Genomic DNA, 19,160 nt, shown 5'->3' with positions numbered 1-19,160 from the left:
GAACTACGCAATTGTGAGTTAGTGCAGTGCAAGTAAGGCTAGGCTGGGCGGCTCTGCTTCCCCATCCTTACTGGAGCTTTCCTGCATCAGTATGCTGTAGATAAGTGTGCCAACTCCATTACCATTGTACACTCCCCCATTTCTCCTTTTGTTTAATGGAAACACTGGAGAAATGTTTGCCAGAGACTCTCTCTTAGGGCTCCAGGAGTCCTTTCAGAAATAAGGCCTAGACTCAGCTTGAAAAGCCAGACAGGACACAGCAGACTGTGTCTGGGGGAGCAGGATGCTGCTCCTGCTCAGAGCAACGAGGTGAAAGTCCCATGGCTGGGAGACACGACAGCAAGCTGCATGAGGCTGGGCTGAACTAGCCTCTTAATAGAAATATCCACAGAAGACCATGCAGAAACATGCTGCCCCTGCAGTCAGAACCGCGGTCCCACAGAGCAACAGGGGCAGAAGGATGATAAGAACAAAAGGTGCTGTGGAAGTGTGGGGACAGATACATCTCTGACATACACAGGAGAAGAGACAGTGAGGCGAGATAGCAGCTTGAAACCAGTGAAAACAGAGGCATCAATCTGGAGCATGACATCAAAGATAATGTGGTTAAACATCACGCTGTTCCTGGAAGTCTTGAGAAACTAAAGTTTCTGTGCCTTTTGGCCTATGGAAAAGGTGCCCAAGATAGGCCATGTATCAGAATACTTGAGGTAGGACAGCAGAAAATTGCCAAGAATCCTGCTTTGAATCTAGGACAGGACAGATAAAGGCGCAGAGACCCAACACCACTCTCCCGTTACACAAGTAGGCTCAAACATAAAACATCACTCAGCACCAACATCAATTTAATTCTTCCCTCTTCAGGACAGGAACAGGGCAGACAGCCCTGGTGTTACATCGGCAAGCGGAAAGAGGGGTAAGGGACAAACTGCACTGGGAAATCCCAGCTAAACGTGCAGGCAACAGAACCACTCTACTCAAGACAGCCCAGACCTGGGTGGGGGGAAGAGCGTAGTTCTTCTGAGTCACTGAGGTGCAGTCCACTCAGCTGCCCAAAACCACAACCCAAAGGACAGGTCCAGGAAAACAAAACCAAGTCTTCTTCCTGCTGTTCTGTCCTGTTCCTAAGAGGCAGCAGGTTATTATGGCCCTATGCAGCCCCAAAAGTAGTGAAGGAAGCAAGTCCGAGTCTGTGAAACTACAGGGTCAATGCAATGGCTTTGGCTGTTGTGTTCAATACAGCATTGGAAACAACTGGAATGTCTCGGGCAACTCTCTGAAACGGTGGCATGTTGGGTCCTTCCAATGTGTCCAGGATACCTGCAGCGAATAGAAAAGAGATTGAGACTTTGTCAGGAGAAAACTAAAGAGAGACACAGAAAGGGCACCTGAACATGTATAGCCTGGTAAACAGCACTGACTGGGGAAGATGCAGCTTCTGCTATCTGTGTTGTACAACACAAGATAAAAAAAAAGGTGTTACACAACAAAGTAAAAAGACTTATGACACATTTCCTGATCAGAGAAAAGCAACCTGACTTCAGCAAGATTCAGGAAGGGACTGAACATCTGCATGCAAGAACAGTCAGTGCTGTTAACACTTGTGGGGAAAGAATAAGCATCCTGCCTCACAACTTAGGTCTGAAGTACTAAAAGTCAGCGCACAGAAACTACCCCACACCTGCCTGTTGCCCTACTTCCACAGCTTCCTCTAATAAAACTAGTGCTGGTCATTCTTGGGTTGGAAACTGGCACAGATGCCCTCAGGTCAGATCCAAACTGTCCAACATTTCCCTCAGAGAGAACAAAAAGCAGCCCCTCCTCCCCCAGATTTAACAGGATGTGTCTTCATATCTCCCTTGCTTACCTTCTACCACCTTGTGATAAGCAAAGTGCAGATAGAGGAGGAAAAGCATATGCAGAGCAGCAAGGGTCCCACAAAGGATGAGCCGCTGGGTATGCCCCACGGTGCGTGACACCAACACAGCAACCTAGGAGAGAGGTGGAGATCAGAGACGAGGTAGCTACTACCTGAGCCTCTAGCACTGCAGTCAGGAGCACACAGGAGGATGGGACCAAACACTGCTCACAGCCTTTCTCACAGTTTGTGCCAACAAATTCATAGAATCATAGAAGGGTCTGGGTTGGAAGGGACCTTAAAGATCATCTCATTCCAACCCCACTGTCATGGGCAGTAGACCAGGTTACTCAAAGCCCCATCCAGCCTGGCCTTGAACACTTCCAGGGATGGGGCATCCACAATTTCTCTGAACAACCGGTTCCACTGCCTCACCACCCTCACAGTAAAGAATTTCTTCCTAATATCTAATGTAAATCTCCCCCTCTTTCAGTTTAAAACCATTGCCCCTCGACCTATCGCTACACTCCCTGATAAAGAGTTCCTCCCCATCTCGCCTATAGGCCCCCTTTAGGTACTGGAAAGCTACTATAAGGTCTCCCTGAAGCCTTATCTTCTCCAGAGCAATCTGACTTTGCTTCGTGTAGGTGAACCTTGCCCAGTCTTGCCAAGAGTGCAGGATGCTCAGGCATGACTCTCCACAGCAGCAGGGGCTGTAAGGGACCAAACCTCCTGCAGCTGTTAGAATGGGTGAGGATATTAATCCAAGCATCACCTCCATACACCAGTGGCCAAATGACCCCGTGGCATCAGGCTGTTCTTCACAGCAGCCTGACTGGCTCCGAAATGAACTGCCAGGCCCAATGAACAGAAAGCGAACAACACTTCCCTCCCTTTTTTTGTCCCCAGAAGAGAAAGGCCCCAGGCTGCCTGTCCCTTACCATTCGTAGTGTAGAGAGTCCACCAACACCCAACCAGAAGATATAAAAGAGGGAGTGGAAGTGGATATTATAGGTGACAAAGAGAGTGATGCAGTGTCCAAAAAGACCGTAGCCCTGACAAAACAAGAATATCCACGTTACAAGTGTCAGTCCCACACAAAGGCCCCTTGATCAAGAGCAGGAGCAGCCTATTCCTGCAACGCTTCACCAAGGCAAAGCTTCACAAACCACTCACTCAATACCAAAGAGTCAATCAGTACAACTATTTTAACAGCAGCTCACACCCAGATAATCTGTCTGAAGGATTCACAGGGATGTCAGAGATTGCAACAACTTGGGAAACAGAGGAAAGAGCCTCTGATTCCACAGAAATTGGAATCTCCTGGTTTCTTTACCACCAGCATCTCAGATCAGGAAGCACAAAGCAGGAGACCCGCACAAAAGAACTGCCTTTTTGTGCTACCACTGTGCCTGGGATGGGGCAGGTCAGAAGAGGATCCTGGAATTACAGGTTGTCCCAGTGCAGTTACTCGGGATGACCAATTTACAAGGACTTTTCCCGTTCTCTGGGAAGAACTTGTGCTGCAACCCCGCATCTTGGGGCAGCTCCGTCTGTACATACCAACAGTGACAGCATCTGCACCATCGTGATTTGGGCATTGCACAGATATGCCAGGAAGTAGATGAAAGAGGAGACGCCCAACCAGTAACCGAAGCAGGTGCCAATGGCTGTGCCCATCAGTGTGCCTTCCCTCTGTGGAGACAGCATCAGGATGAGAAGGACTCAAAGTGACCTGCCAGCACCCAAATTCCACCTCAGAGTCCCAGAGCCTTTCTAGGCATTATCAAATAGCTGGCTAGCAGCGCTCAGGGTGACACATGACCCACACCCCAGCTCTCCCAGCTGCAGAGCATCAAGACTTTCTGATGCGTCCTTCCTCCCTTCTCCAAACGAACAGGTTCTTCCTCAAATCCATGTGCTTTTCAGCAAGATGCTATTCAGTCATGGAAGAGGTTTCCTCTTGGTTTCTAGTGTTGTTATAGCAATCCAGAGCCCAGTTAAACCACAACTTATCACTAAGACTTGACGTACAATGATGGTGTCCGAGGTCTTCATCCCATGCAAAAGGATGGCCACCAGTGTGAAAACCAGCATGAGGGGTCCATACAGCTCGCCTGCAATCTTCTACAAGAGACAGATCAGGGAAGGTTTGGTTAGTGCTCCTGAATACCAGGCTCCCCACCCCAAGCAACGTGAGAAGTGCCTTGGATGAAGTTTATCACCTAGCCGCTTGAGAAGTAACAGCAAGGCCACTGCTGATGGTAGCGAGGCAGAATAGCTTGTGCGATGAGGAGCCTGGGATGTGTGAAGTCTAGAGGTCTAGAACTGTAGCAGCATTAAAGGTACCACACTGAGGTTTGAACAACCACAGGAAAGAATTTACCAACATTTTCAGGGAGATGAACACCTAACAAACTCAGGTCCTTAATAACACGGACTACTTTAGTTTTACGAGGTGCCTGTGGGACATTCACTTGGCCATGGAATCTGATTCAGCAAAAGGGAACTCACCTGTGGGAAATTAATCATCTTCACAGGAATCATGGACTCCAGCAGTCTGCATCACAGCAAAGCAGGCAATGACATCAGGAGCAGGGAGGACAACAGGATGGTTAACAAAATGCTTCAAAAGTAAAAAATCCCGTACACCCATTACCAGTGTTTTCTGCTGTGGTCATAGGCCCTGGGGGACAGATTCCTTTGACTAAAGGAGACAATCCTGACTGTGTTAACTTTGCTGGGGGGATTCAATGAAAATGTTTAGGGATGCACTGGGGGATGAGAGATCACTGACAGAACAGCAGGATGGAAAGGCACCTTTCTTCATCCAGCCTCACAAACCTCTGCCTTTTTAGACACAGCTATGTTGTGAGCCCAACAGAAGCCACATAATGCAGCTGAGCGCTAAAAGGCTGATGGTGCCCCAAAGCCCCTTTTTTCTGGGGCTTTTTCTGAGCAGCAACGCTGGGTGACAGGTGACAGCCCACCTGGGGGACCTCATTAAGGACAGCGGGACAAAGCACAGTGTGTTTCCCCGTAGCTGAGCCCTGCTGCAAGGCTGGTAGCCCACCCTGGCCTGTTTGCTTTGGCGGGGGGGGGTGGGGGGGGGCTGTCAGCCTCCTGCTGGCAAGAGGCCGCTGTTCTCCCGTGGTCCCCCCCAGCGGAGGGGGCCCAGGCCAGGCCTCGCCCACCTGGCGCGCACTTGGACAGGCTCCACGTCGAAGTAAGGGCGGAGGATGTCGATGTTGGCGTAGAGGCTGAAGGCCTTGGAGGCTTGCCTCTTCCCCACCTGCCACATCTGCGGAGAGAAGGGAGGTGGCAGCGGTTGGCCGGGGCCCGCCGGGGCCGGGGGTGGCGGGGGACGGCGCTCACCTGGTCAGCCACCTGCCGGCCCAGCTGGCCCCGCAGCCCCTTCATGCCCAGGAACTCCCCGTCCTCCTCCTCGGCGGCCCCCGCCTCGCCCTCTTCCTCCTCCTCCTCCTCCTTCATGCGCTGGTGCATCTCCCCCATGTCCTCGAAGCTGGAGCCCGACGTGTCGTCCATGTTCTCCATGTCGATGACGGCGGAGCCGCCACCCTGCGCCGGGGCAAGACAGCGTCAGCGCCCGCTCGGCTCGGTCCCGCCGCCGCCGCCACCCCCGGCCCGGCCCCACCTGCATGTTGTCCTCGAAGCCACCCCATTCGGCGGCGGTGCCGCTCCTGCCGCCGCCCGCCGCCGCCCCCGGCGCGGACATGGTGCCCGGCCCGGCCCGGCCCGCGCCGCGCTGGCTGCTGCCGCTCACCCGGATGTGACGTTAGCGGCGGAGCGGAGTCCCCCACGCTCTCGCGAGGGAGAGCAGGCGCCGCCGCCATCTTGTGTGTGGCGGAGGGCGGGGAAGGGCGCGGCGGGGTCGGGCAACGACAAGACAGCCCGGAGCGGGGTGGCAAGGAACGGGGACGCGTGGGATGCGCCGCTGCAGGGACCTCGGTCCCGCCGGCCGTCAGTGGGGGAGAGCCACGGCCACGCGTGGGCGGGGGGAGGCCCGTCACGTGCCGGAGAGCACCGCCCCCCCCTCCCCCGCCCCCCGCTGGCGGCGGCGGCGGCCATGGCGGCCAAGCGGCGTACCGACGAGATGCGGGAGCGCGTGGTGCTGGGCGAGTTCGGCGTCCGCAACGTGAGCGGGGCGGGACGGGCTGGGCTGGGCTGGGGTGAGGCGGCGGGATAGTGGGGGGACCTCGGCTACCGGCCCCCCTCACGGCCCGGCCTGTCCGCCTCCCCGCAGGTCCACACCACCGACTTCCCCGGCAACTATCCCGGCTACGAGGACGCCTGGGACCAGCTGCGCTTCGAGGAGGTGGGTGAGGGCCGCCGGCGGTGGGGGCGGTTTGTGAGGGGATGGTGTGGGGGGGTGGGGCCCACGTGCGGAGCCCGGCGTGACCGGCGGCGCGTGGCCCCCGCAGGCGTTCCGCGTGGACGTGATCCGCGAGGAGGAGGGGGCGCTGGAGTTCGACATGGTGGGCATCGACGCCGCCATCGCCAACGCCTTCCGCCGCATCCTGCTGGCCGAGGTAGGAGGAGGGGGGTGGGCGGGCAGGGGCCCGGGGCGGTGCGAGGAGCCGCGGGGAGGGCCCGGGGGTCCCTCCCCGAGCAGCGGGGTGACTCGCGTGGTGGGGAGCGGGGAGGGCCCTGCGTTAGGCCAGCCCTTGCGGACAGCTTCTGGGTTTGGAAGGGGAGCGCAAATTGGCTCTGCACGCGTGTCGGGAGCCCAAAGAGAGTTAGGGCCGTAGCAGCATGAGCGATAGTGCTTGTTGCTCTTAAGGGCGCTGTTGGTAGTGTCTGGGGTCGGCCTGCCTTTCACTTCTCGTGGTCGTTCGTTTAAAAAAACCCAACCAAATATAGGAAAGGGTGTATATTTAGTGTAAGGATATATTGGGTATCCAGGTTTGGCAGATATAGCACTGAAAATAGTCTTCAGGGCAATTATTTGTGGGAGAGAAGGGACACTCTAGCTGCATATTCTGTTGGCATGTAGTTCAGCCGTCATGCTGACTTGATCTCTCGTCTCCCTGAGGTGCCAACGATGGCTGTAGAGAAGGTCTTTGTGTACAACAACACGTCCATTGTGCAGGATGAAATTCTGGCTCATCGCTTGGGCCTCATCCCAATCCGAGCTGACCCTCGACTCTTCGAATATAGAAACCAAGGTGAGAGTCTTGGATCAAATAGAACTGTTGAACCTTTCCCCCAAAGTAGGAAATTGGGGTCACATATATGGAGCAAAAGTGTGATTCCATTGGGGCTCATGCTGCTCTCCCCTTCCCAGGAGATGAGGAAGGCACAGAAATTGATACTCTGCAGTTCCAGCTGAAAATAAAATGCAGCCGAAACCCTCAGGCAGCCAAGGAATCATCTGATCCTAATGAACTATATTTCAATCACAAAGGTGAGATGTCTCCTAAAAATAGGTCCCGTTTTTTTCTTTTTTGGTCTTGGGAGACAGGATTTGGTCTGTTCTCTCAGCGCTGTAAGCAGAGAGAGCTGATTCCCTCATCCTGCTAAATTTATTTTTTGCCATCGCTAGTCCTGTACTGGTCAGCAACCTGTTTTGAGACAGCAGCTGGCTGATGCTTGTGGCTTCTCTTTGCAGTGTACAGTAAACATATGACGTGGGTGCCCTTGGGGAATCAGACAGACCTCTTCCCAGATGCTGACTTCCGACCTGTTCACGATGACATCCTCATCGCGCTGTTGCGACCTGGCCAGGAAATAGATGTGCTTATGCACTGTGTCAAGGGTATAGGTGAGTCGTGGGTCCCGGGGCAGCGAGAGGAGGAGTGTGAGTGCTTGGACTAGGGCACAGCCGTGTGAAGGGGAAGGGTGGAGAACTGGCGTTCCCCTGGGAACTTTAGGCCCTGGCATCCTTGTACTTTTGTTCTCTGAGGCCTGCCCTCATCCTTAACTCTTTGTGCAGGTAAAGATCATGCCAAGTTCTCTCCTGTGGCCACGGCTAGTTATCGACTGCTTCCTGACATTACTCTCCTGCAGCCTGTTGAGGATGAGGCAGCTGAGATGTTGCAGAAGTGCTTTTCCCCTGGAGTCATTGAGATCGAGAACGTCAAGGGTACTTTTTTCCTGCTCTGAAGTGCCTTGTTCCTTACAAACCTTGGCAGAGACTGATTAGAAATTAGAGCCAAACCTTGTAGAGACAAAACCACATTGTGATGTCTTGCTGAGCAGCAACCATTCATGCTATTCTGAGCCTGGTTTTATGTATGAGTGGCTGTCACACGCAGATGTGTTGCGTGGTGAACTGGGATCTCCCTGAAACGCTAAGGCATAGGGTGTCTGCCTGCAGAGCCCTGTGGCTGCAGCTTCCAGTCCTGTTCAGTTGTCTGTAAGACTGGGTAGTAAGCTTGCTCTTTCCAATATCTGAGTGCGGAGATTTCTTGTGTCCTGTCCAGGGGTACATACAAGCTTTGTGTTAGGGTTGGAACTGTTTAAGAAGACCAGTTCTGTCAAGTTGGAGTTTCATGTTGGGGATGTACTGATTCTTTATGGTTGGTAGCTTTGCTGCCTTTGCTGATGCGGGAGTGCGTATTTGAGGGGTAAGCACCTGCCGTGACCACAAGGCGCCCATCTGGTTTCATCTTTCCCTCTTTAGGAAAAAAGGTGGCAAGAGTAGCCAATGCACGGTTGGACACGTTCAGCAGAGAAGTTTTCCGTCACGAGGGTCTGAAGAACCTCGTGCGCCTGGCAAGAGTGCGAAACCATTTCATCTGTAAGTGCCCCGGTTTCCCCAGGACATAGAGCCCTGCTGTGGTTTGTACAGACAAGCAGACTGGACAGCACGTATAGCTGGGGCCCTGCCTCCCCCTTCCCCCCCCACGTCATCAGCAGTCATAGATTCATGTTCCAGTGGCTAACTATTGAGGTGCTGGGATTTGAGATTGAATGTGTTTGTGCTTCCTGTGGCGAATGTAACCTCTTCTCCCCTGGCTGCGAAGATGTGGCTTGTCAGGAGTGCGGTGTAAGGGAAGACGAGGGACAGAAATGCTGAAGCTGCCTAGTGGCGGTGCTGACTCGTGTCTTCTGTGCAGTTTCAGTGGAATCGACGGGTATCTTGCCTCCGGATGTGCTGGTGAGTGAAGCCATCAAGATCCTGATGGGAAAGTGTCAGCGCTTCCTGAATGAGCTGGACTCTGTGCCTATGGAGTGACCAGGCTGTAGTTGGGAAGCATATCCCTGCGCTGCTGTTCTGGGCTTCCTGTATCTGCCTGCTTGGACGATTCCTCTTCCATAGGCAAGAGGTTTGAGATGGACTTGCTGAGACCTAGGCCCATCTCTTTGAATTTATTTTCGGTTGGTAATCAGCCTCAGTGAGGAGATGCACTAAAATAAAGGCTTTTCTTTACAGCTGTCTCCTTCTGTGCTGTTCACAATTGTGAGACTAACAGAGAAGAAAGTGGCAGCAGATCTAAAGATGAATAATAGCATTTATTTTAGATTGTATGCATTACGTGAAGAGGACTGATATGATAGTGTGGTAAAGCACTTCGCAGCAGGTCAGTGACATTTAACAAGTCAGTATCAGTGCAGGGCTGTTTTGCAAGTGTCTCAAACCAGCTCTGGGGTAGTTAATGTGGTAGGTAAAAGGCTGTACTGTCAGAGGGCTGGGACACCTCTCCTGTGAAGAAAGGCTGAGAGTTGGGATGTTCAGCCTGGGGTAGACTCTGTGGAGACCTTATTGCGGCCTTTCAGTATATAAAGGGGACATGGAGAAAGACTTTTCACCGGGGCTTGTAGCGACAGGACAAGGGGCAACAGTTTTAAACTGAAAGAGGGTGGACATAGACTGGACATAAGACACTTCTTACAATGAGGGTGGTGGTGAGATGCTGGACCAGGTTTCCCAGGGAAGTTGTGGATGTCCCATCCCTGGAAGTGTCTAAAGTCAGGTTGGACGGGGCTTTGAGTAACCTGGTCTAGTGAAAGATGTCCCTGCCCACAGCAGGGGCTTGGACTAGACGGTCCTTGACAGGCCCTTTCAGCCCAAATCATTCTATGATTCTCTGATACAAGTAGGGAGGGGGCTTCGCTGTGCAAAGGTGGAGTTTAAAAAACATGGTGCTGGAAGGACCAACTCCCTTCTTAAGTAGCTCAAGGTAAGATATCTCTTCCCAGGTGTGAGACTTGACTCTCTGTTCTCCCTTTCAGTGACTGAACATACTTTGGGCAGAACACTGGGACAGTGGAGGGCAACTGACAGTCAAAGGCCTGTCTCCAGCCAGGGAAGCCTGGGAGGACTTGCAAGTTAGTTGCAATGGTGAGCACTAGCGTTAGTCAGCATTGGGTGGGTCTGGGCTTGTTAAAGTATCTCTTGACAAGCTGATGAAAGAATTGGAACTTCAGAGAATGGGCTGGGAGTACTGGTGTGTCCCAGTTGGAGGCTACTTTGGTAGTATGTGCACCTTTCTGGGGTATTGCTTCACATGTTTCCCATATTGCTTATGGGGCATACCCAGCTATGCCAAATATTTTTTTCACTTTGGAAACATGTACTCTTTGATCTGTAAACTAGGACCTGGCAGCTGTTGTGGAATTAATATAAACCATCTCTGAGTGACATAGTGCGTATCAACGCAATTTTCCCCCTGATTTTCCCCCCCAATTTAATTATGTAGTCTGGAATGGTTCATCCCCTCCCTGATAATGTATGTTGTCTACCAGCAAAGATGTTCCCTTTTTGGTAGCTAGAATAAGGAGTGCTAAACAATCCTTGGGAAGGGAGTGTGGGCAGAGCAGAGGGCTCAGATCTTACTGAAAAGCATAAAAGAATAAAAATGAAACCATGACACCATGTGTATGAAACGGAATAGCTTTACTGACATTCAGAGGTGTAACACAACCAGTTCAGAGACAGTTTCAGATTTAAACATTCCTACAAAAAAGGTTCTAAAAACCATTTAAAAAAAACCCCTTGTGTCTAGCATGAAGTCACAGAATGTTAAAAATATCACAACACAATAAATATACCCAGCCTTTGCCAGAGCCAGGAGCCGTGTTAGCTCAGAGGTTAAAAAAGTTTGAGGCCAGGAGGAAAGCGGAGGCTGCTGGTGGAACAGCCGGTGCAGGAGGGTGAGTGGATTCCCCAAGGCCTGCTCTTCCTTTCTGTGCTCCCACCCCTCCCAACCCCAGCTTTTCTGTCCAGTCTGTCCCAGTGGAGACACCACCTTCTCAGCCTGCCACAGTTTATGACCTGTTCTGTCTCCTGGATGGCAAAACTGCCAGCCAGCTCTGGATAGACGCTCCCAGCTCCTGTGCCAACACTAGGACAGACTGAGTGAATCATTTGTCATGTAAGAAGAACCAGCTTTGCAGACTGGAGTGGTCTGACAGAGTCCCACCTCACTAAACCCAGTTTCTGACCTGGCTGCTCCCCGCCCCACCAGGCAATTCTCCCAAGAAGTACCAGGCTGGGTAAAAACACAGGCTACTGTCACCGCCACAGCAAGAGGGTGAGGAGATCCCTTTTGGTTTGCAGGTGCTTCAGATATTGGTCCAGATTTTACGTACCCTGCACTGGCCATGTTCTAGTCTACAGGGCATGGTAAAAAGAAATACTAATTAAAAAAAATAAATCTTTCCTGCTCCCCCTGAGAGATGTCCAAGAAAGGCTGGCACAAAGTAAAAGCCTTCCATTTGGCTCTGGGTAGAACAAGCTGTATGATCATATACATACACATTATGCATGTATATATATGTATGACAGTGTCTGCCTCCTAGAGAGCAGCTGCACCTTAAAAAGGCTGATCTCAAAGGAGATCCTAGAGCACTGCTGGGCTTCCTGGCACAGAGCCCTCAGCCCCATGCTCAGCATCCTGCAGGGAAACGGATTCATCAGAATACCAGACTGCTAGGGACAAGTGCCAACAGACGCAGCAGGAGTGTCCGATGTGTTCCCTACAAAGCCTGGCTACTAGCACGCAGAGGAAGACAAGGCTAGCCCCTTTTCACATGGCACACTACTCTGCCTTTTGCATTAATCCTAAACCCCAAGGGATGAAGAAGTGGAGCAAGAGTGAACCAAGGCTACAGGATGACCAGGCTTTACCTAACAAAGACTATGGGCTCAGCTCCCACCTTGCGGAGAAGCAGAGCTCTAAAGATGCTCATCCAGTGGAGGGGAGGGGAAGGGATCAGGAAAAGCTTAACAGACTGGTTCAAATGCCACCGCAGGTCCCCATCCCAGTGTAGGGAGGATAATAGGACAGGACCTGTAAGGGGCTTTATTCAGACGAACGCTTGTGGAGGCGATGACAAGGAGAATCTAATGTGCTTACTATGAGGAGAGACAAAATAGAAGGTAAGGGAGGAGATGGTTGCAGCATCCCAGGCTCAGGGCTCAAAGAGTGCATTGAGGCCTTCTCCATCCTCATTTTCTAGCACGTCTGTCTCCAATGATGGCTTCACCATTTTGAAGAGAGATGGGAGGTTCCGGATATGAACTTCCTTGCGGAACTGCTCCCCGAGGGGCTTCTGCAGAGGACAGACAGGCAGGCATCAGTCATCATCAGTCATTACCGCTTTCACAGCCCCACTCAGCTCAGAGGCAGACCCCAGATTCTGAGCAATACCTAGGCCTGCAGCCTGTGCTTGCCTTTTGGGGAATCTTTGGCCTGATCCAAGTTCCAGGGCACTGAGGTAACCGCCACTGCGCCAGCTCCCCAGCTTCAAGCTCAGTGCCACCAGGCTCCAGTGCCATCATTCTCACAAAAGCCCAGCACCTAGCAGCTTCGCTCAAACATTTTAACACTCCACTTCCCTGAACGCCTTCATGCAAGGTACCCCCTGCCTCTCCGTGAAAAGTCATCGCTGGAGGGGCTGCTCAGCCTGTGCTGTCATCCCCGCTGTACCCCCCAGGTTGAAGCGAGACAGAACAAACACTGAGAATATGCCGCAACAGCTTCCCAGCTGGGAATGGGGGTGTGCTGGGGAGAGGCAGGCACACAGGCTGGCTGCCCCATCACTTCTGCAGGGTATCAGTGTGAAACAAAACAGGTTCATTTTCCTCCAGGATATCACCTACCCCAATGCAACCTGTGATGAGGCGCTTGAAATGATCCTTCCGGCGCTTGTCTGCCACCTTCTGCAGTGTTGGGTTGAGAAGCTTTGAATCAAACTGCTCCAAAGAGTCCCTCTGGATATCTGGGACCTGCTCCATCACTGCCTTCAGCTCAGCGTAGCGAGGGCGCTGCAGGGACAAAGTATGGTTAACACAGCTCTGCTAGAGGAGCAGCCTTGGCCTCCTTTGGGGGCCATTAGCTGCTCTGCCCCTAACCAAGCAGACACGGGGATTAGTTTTCCACCACTCCCCAGCCAAGCTGGCATCTGGACAAAGAGCAGAATTTCTCACCAAGGCCTCGTAGATCTGGAAAGCGAGGTGGACAAGAGCTGCCATGCAGCCATCGTGCTGCCCATGTATCTGTAAGCCCTTCAGCACACTTGTGAAAAACCAGGACACGGCATCGGGCAGGAGGTTTCCTGGAAGCACCTGGGTAAAAGGCACTGTCAGCACAGAAGCAGGATACTGATACATGACTGCCTTTCTGCAGCAGCCATGCTTCTCACTACATTCAGAGCTTCCTCTCCCAACCCTGCCAGAGCTAATCCCTTCTGCCTCCCAGAGGTACCTGTTTGAGCAGCGGCCAGCAAAGCTGTGTTGTGGTTCTTTGGCAAGACAAGGTGTCCTTCCAGGAAAGGGACGTGTAGGCAGTGATCAGCAGCGCGGTGCAAACATCCTGAAAAGGGGCAGAGAGAGAAAACAGTCAGAGGAACTATTTCCCAACTCCAGGATTCACACCTGAAGGAAGCCAAGAAGCAATCCAGGGACTGCAGGAGCTCCTTGGGGCCATCTTCTAAGAATCCTGCGTGCTGCTGCTCCAGCTAAAGGTGCTCAAAGGCACCCAGTGTGCACCATCATAGCCATGAGGAACCAACGTCAGGCAAACCTGCTCCCTTCATCACCCATGGACTCCCATCAGCTGCTACTCTCAAGTCAGTGCAAAAGCTTATGCAAGAGCTCCTGAGGGGTCCACAGGAGAGGAGGAATACAGAGGTACACGATGAAGGTACTCTGCACAGCAGGTTGTGTTAACACTTTGGCTCTTGTGCCAGCTCTGGCGGATTTTAAAGGAAAAGAGGTGCTACTGCGTGAAGTTCTTCCTCATGAAGACTGGTGCCCAGGATGGAGGTGGAGCCAGGGAGCACCCTGGGGGCTGAATGCCCTCGGCCTTGCCCAAAGAAGGGCTGAAACTCTGTAGCTACATTTTATGCTGGATCCCAACCCCCATTTGCTTTGTGTCTTCTGCAGCCATTAACAAGACCCTTAAAAAACACGTATGTTCCCGACAGAAGATTGTCACCCTGAGGAATGCTCCAGCAGTTGACATCTCAGTAGCAGCATCTGGCTGCACCCCAGACAAGTTTGACAAGGAGTACAGACGGTAGAAGTCTACAGATGGTAGAAGTCAGAGCATGCGCTCTTACCTCCTGCTTCATCAGACACTTGCCGAGCTCGGTGAGCTCTGCGCTGGCAGGAGGAGTCACCTCTGTGGCCATCGCCTCATCATCTGCAGAGCAAACACAGCACTGTGAACATGTCCTCCTGAGGACTGAGGGAGACACAGGGAGGCACAAGCGAGAGCTAAGCTGGGAGCCAGGGGACAGCACACAGAATCATTATGCTGGCACAACTTGCCAGAACATCTCTCTCCAAGCAGAAAGCACCCACCCTTTGCTGGGGAGGAAGGGCACCCAACTAGCTACCTCCAGCTCTCAGGAAGACCGTGGACATCCCCCTCTTCTCCTCATCCCTCTTCATGGTACCTCAAGAATCAGCTGCTCCAACATGCTACCTGTGAACCCTACAGCACATCTGCTCCTAGGCCAGACTGGGTTTCTCTGTGGCCTCAGACACACTGGCCAAGAGAGAGCTGAAAGCTTTGTAGCACACCTATACCCCTCACTACCCCTCACACAGAACTTCCAGCAACAGCCCAGCCTCTCCCTTTTAAAAAAAATGGGAAAAGTGCATGCACACACCAAGGCAAGGAAAGGCAAAGGTGGGCATTTACTCACCGTCTCCGTCTACAGCAGCAGTAGTGTTATGCTCAACACCTTTCTTAGAAACACAGCAAACAGCTGCAAAAACAGTTGCGGGTCAGAGGAGCAGAAAAGGGAAGATGCTACTTCAGAACACACAGAGATTATCCTACAGATTCTGATGGGCTCACATCTGCTTCAATCTTCCCCAGCTTTTACATGGTATCTGAAGAATCCGAAAGCCCAATGTAAAAGCCAAATACTGCACTACCTGGAAGGCTGAAACACCCCACCTGCAGTATCCTCCCACAGTGGAACCTGCTGCACGCTGGCTGCTTCAAACTACTGAGAACCAGTAACGGGCAAACCCACTTGAAGCCTAGAACCTGAGAAAAGCAGCATCTTAAGGACACAAGGCAGATCAAGAAAGGAGATACAAGGTTGAGGATCTGTAATCTCAATGCAGAGTCAATTTTCCCAACCTCTCTGCTCAAAGCCACGCTGGCAAAAACATGATGCTGGAGAAAGGGAACACAAAGGAGATTGCTCTGGGGGAGGGATTCTTCCCTTCTGCCTGGCTAGAGACATGGCAATTGCCAGCAACGACACTGCTCTACATTCAGGTTGTCCACAAAGCAACGTCCTGTATTGGCTCCAGCGCACAGAAAGAGAGAATCCAGATTCCAAAGGAGGACTGGACTCCTACAGAGAGTGCCAAAAACACGGAGCCCTAAATGAAAGAAAGAAAACTCTGTTCTGAAGGTTTTTAATTGATCTCTTACTATGTTTTAGTGAAGAATTTTGGCAGGGTTAACTGTCTCACACCTAGCTTCTACGGATTACCTGAAATACTACTGGCCATTACAGTTAATTTTTACTGCACATTGGAAACTCCTGTTGTCCTCTCTAGGCAAATTTCCCAATATCCCAGGGGACCTAGCTTGATTTCACTTACTGATGAGATCCATAACTTCTCGGGTCAGCAGCCTGACCAGCTGTTCCTCAAGCATCTCCTGAGACTCGGGGTTGTCATCTGCAGCATCATCCTCACTGAGGAGAAGAGGTTTTAGTGTGAAGGGAGACAATATCTTAAAGTATTCCCCCCCGCCCGAGCACGGGGAATGAGTCACCATCAGGGTAAACTGTTTTCCAGCCTTCTGCTGGCAGGGCTATTCCCTGGGCAAAAGGCCACGTAAAAGACCAAAGCTCCATCCCACTCCCCATTTCCCCCTTTCAGTACTCATATCAAGGGGTGAAAGCTTACCAGAGCATGCTTCGCTGGTTGATCACCTGCCATTTCTGAGACAACCTCTGTTCAAGACAAAAGGGAAGACTCAATACCTTCCTAAGGAGCTATGCTGGACACAACGAGAAGAGGCCCAAGTGATAGGTGCTGAAAGAAGCACAAGAGCTTTAAACACAGTCCTCACGCCAAGCCCCATTTTGAATGAGACAAGAACTGCTACCAACTGTGTTGAAGATTCTGCAGCTGTGCTGGCTGTAGGAATCTGAGTGAGCTGTCAGAAAAATGAGGGAACACGGGCCAAAAAAACCCCACAAAAATTCTGAGGGCTGAAGGTTGAGGAGATGACATCCACAGGTTTGAATTCACAGCAAGGGGTGGTGTGCAACAGCCAGAGTTCAATGCACCTCAAAAGCCCCCCTAAACAACATCAAAATCATTAAGCATTGAGGCTCTGCCCTTGTCTGGCTTTGGAGAGACAGACATTCTCACACGTCGCTGCCAGCTGCTACAAGGAATCTGGGCTGCCAAGAACAGGCATCAAGCAAGCTGTTTACTTACCACGTGCAGATAGGTAAAGAGTGGTCCCAGCATGGGGCAGACAAGGGTTTCGTAGTATTCTGAAGGGCAGGAGAGTACCAAGGGCTTCACAAACACACCTGCACAGACCAGTTAAGGAAGAGGCCCAGTGCACCTGGCCAGCTGCTAGGGAGACTGCAGCACAGCGCCCAAACCAGCCCATTCCACTGGGAGGCAAAGCAACAGACACTTTGAAGCCCATCTCCTCACAGCACTGAATTAACATGCGCCATCTCTACACAGCAAGAGCATAAGGTATGCAGCTTCTTCCCCTGACATTTCCGCTAAGAAAGCTGAGGGTGCTCAGCGCCCATTTCCTAGCTGTGGGACTGAACGTCCAGCCCTGGAAAGTGGGCTGGAGTCCCAAATCATCTCCCACACAAGCACACAGTCTAGTGAGACACCCTGCCAAGATCCGACACTATTCAAACCCCCTTGCCCCCCCCTAGAAGGCACCACCCACCTCTCATGGTGCCTCCAGGACCACACAAATCCTTTGCATTTATTTTGTCTGACCCCATGACACTGCTGTTTCTGCTCATGCCCTCCTAAGCTCACACCTCATCCATGCCAGGTGTATCCCTGTTTACCTTCTCAATCACCCTTCTTTGTCTTGGCCATACTGAAAAAGATGCTAGGAAGCCACCAGGTTTTCAATTTGCATGCTCAAAGCCTCCCTAGCTGGTCCGAGCCAGTGATGGAAGGATACGGAGCATGGGACGCAGTCTGTAATCAGGAATGTTGTTGAGGTTGATGAAAGCTGAGCTGAGGAGCTGGGTAGCAAGACCCTCAACAGTGTAGAAATCCTGTTGCATGGAGGGGCCTGCATTTCCCAGGATGTGGAAGCTTCAACAAAAAACAAGTTAGTTGCAACTCTGCTACATAACAGGTACCATGCCTCTGGTCTGCAAAGGCTGCAAGCAGTATCATCTTGAGATTAGATAGTTGCCATGTTCTTAAACAAATACTATAGAAGAATTTTAGCACGGTATCTCTTTTTTTTTTTTTTGGGATAGCTGCAGAGGGACAATTAATTGAGCACTTAAACACTAAAATGCATTTTCGAGCGCTGAGGCATCCTAACGCACAAAAGTGGCAGAGAGACAAACTAGGTCAGGATAGCAGATTCTGACAGATAGCTCCAATTCAACTACTAATTGCAGAAGGGCTAAAAGCAGATCTACATTTTGAGGTACTTTTTCCAGCAACTGTGCTCCATGTGTATGCAGTAGGTTACAATGACTGAGTGTAGTTCACCACTGCAACTCGTACTTGGACATTACAGGATACAGCTCACATGAAAAGTCTAACTTCTAAAGTTCTAACTTCAGAAGAAGTCTGCACCCAGCAACAGCCCACTGCTCCAGCTGTGCAACGTTGGTTTGTGTGTGGGATATCTGGTGCTCTTACCAGTTGTCGTAGAGGGTACAAAAGAAGCCCTGCATCCTTTCTAAGACTGTTTTGTAAACAGGAGAGTCATACAGCTCCAGCAGAGGCTGAGGGAGACCTGTGGGAAAGAATAAGATTCAGCTATGTTAATGAGAGAGCACGGTGCACCTTCAGAACAAGCTGGGCAGGCCCCAGCCAGCCTGACAGCAGTGAGGGGAATATTTGGCAAGATCAACATGTAGCCAAACGGGAAGAGGTGCAGCAACCCTGGGGCAGAACCTCCCCTCAGAGGCCAGCCAGGCTCAGGTGGGTTGCACCCACAGCAGAGGTGTTCCCACTAAGGTTGTTATAGCCCCCTCATTTCTCCAAAGCAAAACTTACTGGAGCTATCAGAACCCTGTCAGAAGCAAAGCTGACAGGCGTGCAGCTCCTCTAATAGCCTATTCCTTCAGGTTTGTATTAATCTCTGTTGGGACACAAGCTACTGCTGAACTACAGTATCAAAAAAGTTTAGAGCAGAGATCAAGGCCCTGCTGCTTTATGTGCAGTGGTTCACAGACAGAGTTTATAGGTCACGGAACACAGGTAAAGGAAACATCTCCTCATTTTACAGAGAGGAAACAGAGATGAGACAAAGTAACTTCCCTGAAGTATTGCACTGCCTGAAATTAAACCCCAATTTCCAGAGTCATGGTCTACACTTCATCCACAAGGCCACCCACTTCTGCTTGGCTGGAAAGGCTTCTGTGTTCACAAGCTCAAACCTGTTTTAAGATGGTTCCAAAAACCTCTTTCTAATACACCCTCTGGAAACAAATGACAGGGTCATACCGCAAGACTTGGTTCTTGCCCTCCAGGACACATCTCTGCACCAGCACTAGGGGATCCTGATGAGCCCTAATTCTGCTCAAAGGCAGACAATTACAGCACCCCCAGTCTCTCCAGCCAGAAATGCCATGTTGCAGAGACCAACACCCAGCTGGGATAAGCAGTTTTGTAGGGTACCCT

The 19,160-nt window shown here is 51.5% G+C and overlaps 3 protein-coding genes across 9 annotated transcripts in view; 1 reads left to right on the top strand and 2 right to left on the bottom strand.

Annotated features, from left to right (window-relative positions):
- Positions 1-828: 828 nt before the first annotated feature.
- On the bottom strand, positions 829-5,650 carry YIPF3 (Yip1 domain family member 3). Its single transcript, XM_074579809.1, has 9 exons — positions 5,514-5,650; positions 5,234-5,437; positions 5,053-5,159; positions 4,373-4,418; positions 3,893-3,985; positions 3,422-3,553; positions 2,800-2,913; positions 1,868-1,991; positions 829-1,320 (listed from the first exon to the last, which is right to left on the bottom strand). The coding sequence occupies exons 1-9, from the start codon at positions 5,592-5,594 to the stop codon at positions 1,199-1,201; spliced, it is 1,023 nt and encodes a 340-aa protein (XP_074435910.1). The 5' UTR covers positions 5,595-5,650; the 3' UTR covers positions 829-1,198.
- Positions 5,651-5,711: 61 nt separating this feature from the next.
- POLR1C (RNA polymerase I and III subunit C) lies at positions 5,712-9,253 on the top strand. Of its 2 annotated transcripts, XM_074579811.1 has the most exons (9): positions 5,712-6,014; positions 6,123-6,194; positions 6,301-6,408; positions 6,912-7,044; positions 7,164-7,283; positions 7,488-7,640; positions 7,812-7,961; positions 8,502-8,618; positions 8,938-9,253. In XM_074579811.1, the coding sequence occupies exons 1-9, from the start codon at positions 5,946-5,948 to the stop codon at positions 9,054-9,056; spliced, it is 1,041 nt and encodes a 346-aa protein (XP_074435912.1). In that variant the 5' UTR covers positions 5,712-5,945; the 3' UTR covers positions 9,057-9,253. The 2 variants fall into 2 exon arrangements, with proteins under 2 accessions (XP_074435912.1, XP_074435911.1); XM_074579810.1 differs by lacking the exon at positions 6,301-6,408 and having other exon boundaries at positions 5,734-6,014.
- Positions 9,254-10,701: 1,448 nt separating this feature from the next.
- The window catches only part of XPO5 (exportin 5), a 30,500-nt gene continuing 22,041 nt past the window's right edge, over positions 10,702-19,160 (bottom strand). For all 6 annotated transcript variants that reach the window (XM_074579806.1, XM_074579803.1, XM_074579805.1 and 3 more), the window contains 11 exons: positions 18,174-18,270; positions 17,473-17,609; positions 16,746-16,843; positions 16,206-16,252; positions 15,897-15,991; positions 14,978-15,040; positions 14,387-14,469; positions 13,531-13,638; positions 13,254-13,391; positions 12,927-13,091; positions 10,702-12,376 (listed from right to left, as the gene is read on the bottom strand). In XM_074579806.1, the coding sequence (XP_074435907.1) occupies positions 12,236-12,376; positions 12,927-13,091; positions 13,254-13,391; positions 13,531-13,638; positions 14,387-14,469; positions 14,978-15,040; positions 15,897-15,991; positions 16,206-16,252; positions 16,746-16,843; positions 17,473-17,609; positions 18,174-18,270 (1,172 nt within the window). In that variant the 3' untranslated portion in view covers positions 10,702-12,235. The remainder of the gene's footprint in view (positions 12,377-12,926; positions 13,092-13,253; positions 13,392-13,530; positions 13,639-14,386; positions 14,470-14,977; positions 15,041-15,896; positions 15,992-16,205; positions 16,253-16,745; positions 16,844-17,472; positions 17,610-18,173; positions 18,271-19,160) is intronic.

Source organism: Larus michahellis, chromosome 3 (assembly GCF_964199755.1).
Source record: "Larus michahellis chromosome 3, bLarMic1.1, whole genome shotgun sequence".
NCBI lineage: Eukaryota > Metazoa > Chordata > Aves > Charadriiformes > Laridae > Larus > Larus michahellis.
Note: the sequence above shows the minus strand (reverse complement) of the source record. Positions and strands in the feature narration are given on the sequence as shown.